The 10,309-nt window shown below is 41.3% G+C and overlaps 1 protein-coding gene across 3 annotated transcripts in view; it reads right to left on the reverse strand.

Moving 5' to 3' along the window:
* The window catches only part of xkr4 (XK related 4), a 43,008-nt gene extending 38,144 nt beyond the window's left edge, over positions 1-4,864 (reverse strand). For all 3 annotated transcript variants that reach the window (XM_037972984.1, XM_017440293.3, XM_017440292.3), the window contains exon 1: positions 3,878-4,864. In XM_037972984.1, the coding sequence (XP_037828912.1) occupies positions 3,878-4,572 (695 nt within the window). In that variant the 5' untranslated portion in view covers positions 4,573-4,864. The remainder of the gene's footprint in view (positions 1-3,877) is intronic.
* Between the last annotated feature and the right edge of the window lie 5,445 nt (positions 4,865-10,309).

Raw genomic sequence — 10,309 nt, forward strand, 5'->3', positions numbered from 1 at the left:
GAGTTAGCTCCTCTGGTAGCAACTGCGGGCAGGCGCGTCTGCACACATCGTTTTCTTTCACTGGCGGTCATCATATTTTGGTCAAAATACTCCAGTGTAGTGAGCGTGCACACAAGCTTCCAGTAGGATGTTGGTAGGAGAAGTTTCAAAGTTATTTGTTTAAATAATGTTGACGGGGTTAAGAACTCTTCTACAGTGCAGCCATTCCCTTGCACCTCACCACGTGACTCCAAACTCACCATTTTTATTCAAATAAATAGATTAACTGATTCTCAACCAATGCTTTCTGAAACAAATTTATCATAATCTAGAAGCACTTTGAGAGTGCAAACATCTGCCAAGGCCATAGCGTCATTAATAAATAGTCAAATTGTGATCCAGAATACCACAAACATTTAATCAATTGTTTCTTGTGACAACCCCAACATTTCCTGAAAATTTCATCAAAATCTGTTAATTAGTTTTTAAATAATTGTGGTAACAGATACTACCAAAAACACAACTTCCTTGGTGAAGGTAAATATTTAGCATCTCATCTATCGTTTAAAAAAGATAAAGATAAAGCTCCTCTGTTGAGAAGCAAAATGTCTTCAGTTACAGAATAGAAGTCAAGTTGTTTTTGTTTAACCTCTTTTTAGATTCAAGTGCAATCCGCTATAAAAACAAGAAATTGAAAGGTGCTCGATTAGGAAAGATGATATGCCAAGGAGGAGATTAGGGGGATACATGATTATCCCTACCGTACAAAAATGGGTGCCAAGCCCCATTGAAAAGTCATAATAAACTGAACATGGGGTAAGCTGACCTGAGACTGAAAGTCATAACAAAGTTAGACACCTATGGCCTCCACCCCTTGCTAAGGCTAAGTGTACCTTTGGAAGGTTTGCTAGAAAATGAGAATGAAGGACTACAATTCATACCTACTGACACCATAAAAGAAACCAATAAGCTGGTATACACCACAGCAACAGTGATTCTTGTGATACTTGGTTATAAGATGGCCCACAAGGAACACTGTCCCCCATAAAGGAGGAGAAACAAGGAGAGAAATCACTCAGCTAAACACACAAAGTAGTTTATCCAGAACAAGAACCAGTATCCGTCACAGTAAAATACTTTCAAGACAGTGTCTCAAGTATGAACAGTTGGACAGAATCAGGATATGAATCAATATGCTTCACACCTACTGGCTAAAGAAAACCTTACTACTCCCCATGAGTGCCATCTATTTTTTTTTTCAATTATCTGTGGTTGGACTGCAGAGCAAACAAATTCAGGAAGGAAACCCAGGCATCCTCTTTCCCTAGCAACACATTCCAGCTCCTACTAGGGGATCCCAAGGCGTTTCCAGGGTATATAATTCCTACCAGCAAAATCCGGGTCTAGATCTCCTCACAGTTGGACATGCCTGGAAAACCTTTAGATGGAGGTTTCAACATAGAGCTTCTGGAATGGCCATCCCAAGGCCCTGACCTTGACACAATTGAAAATGTGCAGACTGTAATTGAAAGCATAGTTTGTGCAAGCAGACTGACCAATTTAAATGAACTCCACCAGTACAAAAAAAGGTGCAACTTGCTAAGAAACATTTACCTAAATATTTGTGGGGCTTCATGTATATATTTGAGCTTGTAAATATAATTTTGACCCTGTGTGCAGGAAATCTACAATATGTATAAAATGTGCACCCAATTCTTGTTTTTAAAAATATTGTATGTTGTACAATCATTTCACTCTGGAAAAAGAATGGTTAAAATAAACTATTAAAAGCCCCAAATTAATCTGACAATTATGTCAATGATGGGTGGATAGAAACTTTGTTTCTGTGTGAAAACTATTAGTCAGATTTTAAAGACTACTGAATTGGGAGCAGCAGACGACTGTTGTTGACACACAGGGACCTTTGGATGTCTACAATGTTTTATGTATGCAATATGACAAGTTAAAATACCCTTCACTTCCAGTTTAGAAGGTAAAATTTTCAGTAAAAATATAACTAGTTTATGGAAGCTTGACTGTGTACTCTATGTAGTTTGGTGGGATTTAAAGGAAAACTAAGTCCTACAGCAGTGAGAGACACACTAGGTGAAAAAATACAAAATTGCCTACATTTATATGTATAATTTGTGTGTGCACCAAAAAGAGTTGTGGAAGTAAGAAGTGTTCATTCAAAAAATAAATTAAAAATTTGTGTGATATTTTTAACAGCTGATCATTTTGAGGAAAAACCAGCAAAAAACATCAACAACAAAAAACACAAACAGCGGTTGTGTAAAAACCATTACATATATTAAAATGCCAGTTGAGTCATGTAAAGTCCAATTTTTTTTGACCTGTTTAAACTTTGAATCATATTTTCTGTCTGAGCTGTAGTGCTCCAAACAGAACTGGGTTTCATCAAATACCCCATTCATCTTGATTATGTTTTTCTTGCAGTTTTTTTTGCATATTTTACCTACGTTATGCAGTGTACAGCTACTAATAGCACACAATTCCTGATGGAGCCCCATGTTCTGGTGAATAATTTGCATGTTTTATTTCAAAGCTACACTATGAAATACAGAACAAACTTTTGAACAGGACAAACTTTGATGCTTATACACTGAAGTAGCAATAATTAAGTTTAGATTTACTGAAAATTGATTTAAAAAAATCTCATACTTATCAGTCCATTCTTTATTAAAACTACAGGTTTTCCAGGTCAGCTTCTCTTCTTAAGGCTTCATTATACTCAATAAAAAGTCACAAAATCGGCTCTCATTCATGTTGCGTGACCAAAATTGCGTCACTTTGTTCTCATAGCTGCTTCTCAACACAAGGCCCTGGTTGAACTTGGGATTTGCTCCAGGTATTGTGTGATAGGTCAGAAGTTGTTGTGGGTGTGTTTATGATGAAAAGCTGGTGAGCTTTAATGGAGTCATTTTGCTTGTACTGCTCCACTGAGAAGCAGCTGGGCAAGGCTGTTAGAAAATACAGCTGGCTTTACAACTGTTCCAGCAAAAGTTAGAAACCTATGAACTTAAAAAGAGTTGATGAAGAACTTGTGGAAGGAGATATTACAGGTATCGAGAACACAGAAGACCGCTGAGACACAGGCGGCTCTTTGTGACTGTTGTGGCCAGGAGAAAGTGTGCCTCGACCAGGCATCGTTGGGACATGTTCCCTTTGTTGGCTCATTATTGTGCACTGTCAAATTTGCAAATGCCACCAAGCACCAAGTCACAACAAAAGTTGTCTCAGGACACTGTACAAAAACATTCACATACATTATAAAGAGCCAATTAGTAAAGGTTATCCATTTATGGAAAGCAGCAGATTGCGTTGAATCTTCACTTTGTCAGTCTCCCATCCTAAGCAGCACAGATGTGATAGTGGAAAGGAAAAACTTCCTTTTAACAGGAAGAAACCTTCAGCAGAACCAGACTCAGGACGAGCAGCCATCTGCTTCGACCAATTCAATGATTACTATGTGAGAGCTTCATTCAGTCTGTCCATATTTTGCTAACAAACACACAAACTGAAACAAAAACATTATCATTCGCCTCAATAAAAAAACAAGACAGAAAACTGTTCACTCTTAAATTGTGTGAAAATTATGGAGCATGTTCCTCATATTTTTGGATCAATCAAGGTACCCAATATTTCAGGGTCCTAGCAAGGCCCCTGACACACACACACACACACACACACACACACATTTGAGTGTGCATACAGTCTAAACATATATAAGCCTATATATTTATGTTAGTGATTTGAATGTTAATGAGCTGCCATGAACTGAACATACAACAGACTGCAGCTGGCAGGTGGACCTTGGGACCACAGTGACCCCCCCTCTGATACAAACCAACCTACAGGCCCCCCGGTCCCGTCCTACCTCCATATTTGACCCAGCTGCAGGATGTGGATGACGGACTGGCCGAACCAGACGCAGAAGGAGTAGTAGGCCGATCTTTTCCGGGTCCTGCCACCCAGGCCGGTGCTGCCGGTGCTGTTGGTGGTGGTGTTCTTGCTGGCGGTGGAGGCCTGTCTCTGCGGGGTGGCCGGGTGCTGATGGGCCGTAACGTCTCCGTGAGAGGCCGAGCCGGAGAGCAGCTTGTTCCCGTCCACATGGGAGCAGTCCACGGCGGACTCGGCGCTGTCCTCGGTACCGAAGTCATGGACGAACCACCGGAAGCTGAACAGCTGCAACGAGAACGAACCCAGCACCACGAAGAATAGCGTCAGGCCGAACCACCAGTAATCCCGGTGCAGGTAGTAGTCCACGGACAGCCAGACGTCGGTTCCGACATCAGCCAGGTACACGGCCACCGCAGCAATGACCCACAGACAGTCCCACACCGAGTACTGCTGCTGCTGCCAGCCCGGGCGAAGGCACCGCGAGCCGGAGCCGCCCCCACCGCAGCATCGCGACTCCCCGTTAACGAAGTCCCCGTCCCCGGTGCACACCGAGTCCGGGGGCTCTCCCGGGTGGAGCCCCTGCACGGAGCCGGAGTGCTCGGAGTTCTGCAGGGGAGTGAAGGCCACGTCGCTCCTCTTCATCTTCAGGACCCCGTCAGATTTAGCTGCCATGATCAGAACCGGGAAATTTATTACTGATTAATTACCCTGTCTGCCCCTAGTCCTCCTTCCTGGACCGGATTAGCTTCTTCATACCCCCGTCTGCCCGGCACGCAAGATAAAAACCAGGGCCGAACGGAGCCTCGGACTAGCTCCGGTTTCTGGGTCCATTTCACCTTTTCATTGGAACTAACGTCCGGATGGGGATCCTCTCACATCCAGCCGTTTGTTTCCTCGTCCAACCTGGTCCTGGTCTTGATCCTGATCCTAATCCGATCACCTGTCCTTACAGAATCCTGATGCTGAGGAGGATCCAAATGGAAACAGGGACCGACAGAACTGAGGAAGGCTGCAACCATCTGAATCCACCATGGCAGAGACTACAAACCATGACATCATCTCTCTCCTCATCCCCCACCGAACCCCACCTCCCCTCTGTAAGGTTTCATTGGGTTAGTGGTTGCAGGAGGTTTTCTTTTCTTATAATATAGATTCTTGTTCTTATTTTCAAAAGGACCCCTGAGTCCACCTCTTCAATTCAGCTGCTTCATTTGTCCCCTGTGGGGGAATTTGATGTGCAGCAGTGGGAGCATAAACAATTAACATACAGCAAAAGAGACAGTGATTCATAAATGTCATTTTCATGAAGGTACAAAATCACAAACACAACAGTCAGTGGTTAAAAAGGCAAGAAAAAAAAATCAGGCTAAAAAATTGTTGGGCTATATTAAAAAATAAATATATATTTATAATATTCTATCTATCTATCTATCTATCTATCTATATATCTATCTATCTATCTATCTATCTATCTATCTATCTATCTATCTATCTATCTATCTATCTATGTGTGTGTCTATCTGTCTGTCTGTCTGTACAATGCAGTGATTACTTTTATATGAGCACATCCTGTAAAATAAACCCCAGTTAGCCATTCAGGCTGATAGTGTGAACACTGAGTCAGCAGCATTATTGTTTTCCTGTTTATTTCATGCAGTTTTTTGCTATTAGCCTACTTCTGCATACTTTGTGCCGTTTTAATCATTTACATATCAAAACATTCAGCTTAATCAGAAATTGTATGATATAATTTTGTTTTTTGTAAATTGTTTAACTTTTTAAAATAAAATTCCTCTTATAAATACATTTAGATCTTTTCAGTTCCTTCAAAAACCTTGTTCTTTATAAAATCTGCTTCAATGTACTTGCTCTTTTTTTGTCTTTTGTTCTACTTTTAGCTACCATTGTGACACTTTTGGCTTTTAGCTAGTAGGGCTAAGCCCTCCCTGTTGTTTACAATAAAAATATTAAAAAACCTAATAAAGACAAATGAAAAATGTTGTATCACATTTTGTGACATTTACAACCAGACCAGTGCCAAACAGTCTCAATTAAACCCCAGAGTCTACCCAAAGGGCTAACTTTTCGCAGCCCTGTTCATTTAAAGTCTTTTGTGGTACAGAATGATTGACAGGCATCTTGTCCTGCCCCCTCGGTTTGCTGCTTATTGGAGCTAATTTAGTTCAGCCCAGGGTCAACCCAAGACCTCAGGTTTTAGCCTGTCAACTTTTTTTTATCAACTTTTGGAGCGATTTTTTTTCCAAGTCCCCTAAAAGAACTGCTGGCCAGGATGAAGTGTGCAGCAGGAGGATTCCAGCATCAGGCCAAACACATAACTTTAAGAGCAGCACAGTGCACACTGTGTTTGAACAGGAAGAAAACCTGAAGGCATGCTTTGAAAAAATCCATAAAGCTCAGACTTGGGATGGCGTGTCAATCCAACAAGCTCATGGTTTGTATACACTGCTCGAGGTCAAAAGTTTAATTTTCTTTTTGTCGTTTCTTCATCGTGCCTTTATGCATGTGAAAGTTCTCTATAACATCCTCCAAAAAAATGTGCCACAAATCCTCCAAAAACAAAATAGGCCTTGGAGAATTTTACCAGGTCCATAAATGATCTGAAGGAGCCACTGACCACAGAGGAACCAAACTCAGATGCAGACACAGGTGCTCCAACACCACACCAGATAAGAAGTTCAGATTGTGCCTTGGTAGCAGCTCAGTGCTGCAAAATAATGACTTAGCAGTCAAAGACTCACTTTGAGAAGGCCTGACATTTAAAATCCACCCATCTATCCTTTTTTTTTACCTGCTTCTCCCTTCCGGGTCATGGGGAGCTGGTGCCAATCCCTAGCAGTCACTGTATGAGAGGCGGGGGAGACCCTGGACACGTTGCAAGTCCATCGCAGACATTTAAAATCATTTTACCTTATTAACCTAGATCTGTTCTCAGATATTAACACCAGTTTCCCACAAAAGCAATTGGACATTGTGCAATTACACAAGCAGTAGCGCAGGTGGACATTTATCAGTAATTATCTGCAAAGAAAAACTGAAAGGTGAACTGATGGTGATGTACAGCAGTACAGAGTTTGCAGGGTTAACCTCTGTTCTATCACTGTTGAGGATGCTGATAGAAAACAATCTTCAGGGCACGTTTTTGGAGACCCTAAGTTAAGACAAAAAAAGAAATTCACAACCCCAATGCCATATGCCATCTGCAGTGTCAGAGAGGTGTTTTAGTACACTGAAGAGGATCAAGTCATTTCTCCGCAGCAACATGGGACAGTAAAGGTTGAAGAAAGAAGAAAGATCCACTGATTGTCACACACCTGAGTGTGTGAAATTTGTTCTCCGCATTTGACCCATCCCCTGAGGGAGCAGTGAGCAGCAGCGGTGCTGCGCTTGGGAATCATTTGGTGATCTAACCCCCCAATTCCAACCCTTAATGCTGAGTGTCAAGCAGGGTGGCAATGGGTCCCATTTTTAGTCTTTTGTATGACCCGGCGGGGATTGAACCCACGACCTCCCAGTTTCAGGGCAGACACTCTACCACTAGCTGACTGCACTGTCTTTTGAGCAGAAATTTATCCAGAGATCACCTGACTTTAACAAAGTAGTTATTAACCTTTTCACATCCCAGAAAAGCCTTTGGCGTGAGCTTCTCTTTCAATAAAGTAGGCCTCATTTAAAAAAAGATTGCACTTTCCAATATTGCATGTTTTGTTTGATTTTATTTTATCAGTATGATCAGTATTTGTGTCAAGGAGTGTGGTGCAGTGTTAAGCAAAGCTGTTTGACTGAGGAAAAAAACATCTGAAATATTTTTTTCTGAATATATTCTTTATTCTTTATTTCAAATTGGATGCTTCTGTTGTTGGAATCCAATCTGCAGCATTTTATTATATATATCTGTCTACAACTATCAACACCAGCCACCACTGCACGCAAGCTAATATATCAAAGCGTTCTGAGGCAGTAAATACTTTGAGCATGACATGTGAAGACTTGGAGGTGTGCTCTAGGCAGAATAATGTTTGATTTGTTGAGGTGCTGGAGGCCTCAGAAGGTTTACAACCTACAGAGTTTATGGCCAAATTTCTTAAGATCTGGATACAGCACACTGTTCTAAATCAAAAGAGGATGAGCTGCCACAGTCAATGATCATCAGGGTGACACCATTTCAAACCAAGAGTATCCACCTGTGCTGTGCTAACGAGGCTTTCTTCCTGCTTTACAATGAGAAAAGGAGGGTGTGCATTTTCCTGAACTTCACACTGACTGTAGCCAGACGGAGGGTGGCTTTCATCCCAGTGAAAAAGGAGATCTATGGTTGTGACAATGCTAAATTCAGCCTGCAATATCCGAATACCCATTACATCACCATGTCGAACAGCCAGACCCATAAGTTTGAAGAACTGGACCTAGCTTTGGAATTTGTTAACAAGAAACTTTGGAAGAATTCAGATTCAAAGAAAGTCTCTGAAACACATTTGGATAGGGCTTATGGTAGAGAAATGAACATTTGATTCACAGACAACAGCTTTGTTGGACATTCCTGCACTCAGCATGCCAACTGCAAGCTCCTTCAAAACTTGCAACATTTGTGACATTGTACTGTGTGATAAAACTGCATATTTTAGAGTGGCCTTTTATTGTGGCCAGCATGTGCTATAATCATGCTGTCTAATCAGCATCTGGATATGCCACACTTGTGAGGTGGATGGATTATCTCAGGGAAGGAGAAGTACTCACTAACACAGATTTAAACAAATTTATGAGCAGTATTTGAGAGGAAAAAGGCCCAATGTGTACATTGACTTCAGCTCATTAAAAATGGGAGCATAAACAAAAGTGTTGTGTTTATACTTTTGTTTAGTCTATATGCTCCCAATTGGGATGATGACCTATATTTTCCTAAACTGAAACAAAAAACAAAAAACAACTCAGACTGACTTTGGCTGATAAGGCTGGATAATTTGAAATAATTTGGAATCCCTTTCTGTCCTATGTTAAAGGTACAGGATGTCAGATCATTCTGAACTGAGGACCACTGTATTTGCTTTTGTACATTTGTGTATATGCATATATATGTGATGTGCATGGAAATGCATGTGTATTTCTAGATCATCTTTATATTGTTTAATTGTTTATTTCATACACTTGTTTGGATTAGGTGTTGGGGTGGGAATTTTTTTTTTTTAATTGTTGATTTAACAAGGTATAAATTCAATTAACAGAATGTTAAAACAAATAAATAAATATTTATATTTTATAAATTAAAGAGATTACAAATTCCTAAAATCAAGTGAGGTAAAAGACGTTCATCACAAGAGTTCTTTTGAATAAAATGTTGCCAGACCTTTTAGCCTCTGAACTTTACAGGCAGTTAGTCTTATGAAGTTAAAACAGGAAACACGTGTTACAGTCAGAACTGTTGCTGTTGCATTCTGGATTAACTGGAGGACTTTAATAGACATATTTGGACACTGAGCTAAAATGGCAAAAGTTTGCAGTAGTTAATCCAACATGTCCCAAATGCTTCATCCATTTTCTCAGCATTACTTTTGTGTCCTGTGTTTCAGTCTGTAGAAATTAAATCCTGTTACAGTCTGTTCTCATGCAGGGTGTAATACTCTTAGTTAAACCACAGTCAGTGATAAGAAGGACATTACTTCATGTCCGCCTGAGGGCATGAGGAACATGAAGCTGCTTGGAGATGATCTTGTAGCCTTTACCTTTAATGCACATATCTGATATCTTCTTTCTGAGCTCCTCAGACAGCTCTCACCTTTGCTTTCTTTGCTCCATGTTCAGTTTGGTGCCCACAACCATACCAAACTACCCAGTTGCTGTGTGTTCTTTTTAAATAGGTTGACTGGCTGATGTAGACTGTTGTGAAAGGTGAAAATGGTGGAAACGAGACGAGTCGCAAACCTGACCCAGTGAGACCTCACAGTGAGGAAACTCAGGCCCTATCTGGTTAGGAGGGGGAGAGCAACCCCCCATATCAAGATAACATCACCCAGCCTGCTGTGACCGGGGAGGATGGTCAAGATTTGCTGTTTGTTCAGCCCGCTGAAACCACATATGGAACCATGCCGTGCCAGGCCCTCACATACCCTCACCTAGCTGGGCTGATGAGCCCTGCGCACACATACCATAACTCTCCAGTAATGGGGCCCTTATATCTTTTTATGGCCCTTCCGATGCAAGCAGGGATGGGTTCCAGCGAGACTCCCTTTGCCACCTGGCTCTGGTCAGGAGGCCAAGAAGCCATAAACAATGAGATGCAACTATTGGGTCCAGCGAGAGACATGGACTGGAGATAACGCAGACCTTGAAGGACACAGAGCCTGGGAAAGGAAGAGGGAGTGAAGAAACCAACATCAATGGGCTTTTGTATGAT

Source organism: Kryptolebias marmoratus, linkage group LG20 (genome assembly GCF_001649575.2).
Source record: "Kryptolebias marmoratus isolate JLee-2015 linkage group LG20, ASM164957v2, whole genome shotgun sequence".
Taxonomy (NCBI): Eukaryota; Metazoa; Chordata; class Actinopteri; order Cyprinodontiformes; family Rivulidae; genus Kryptolebias; species Kryptolebias marmoratus.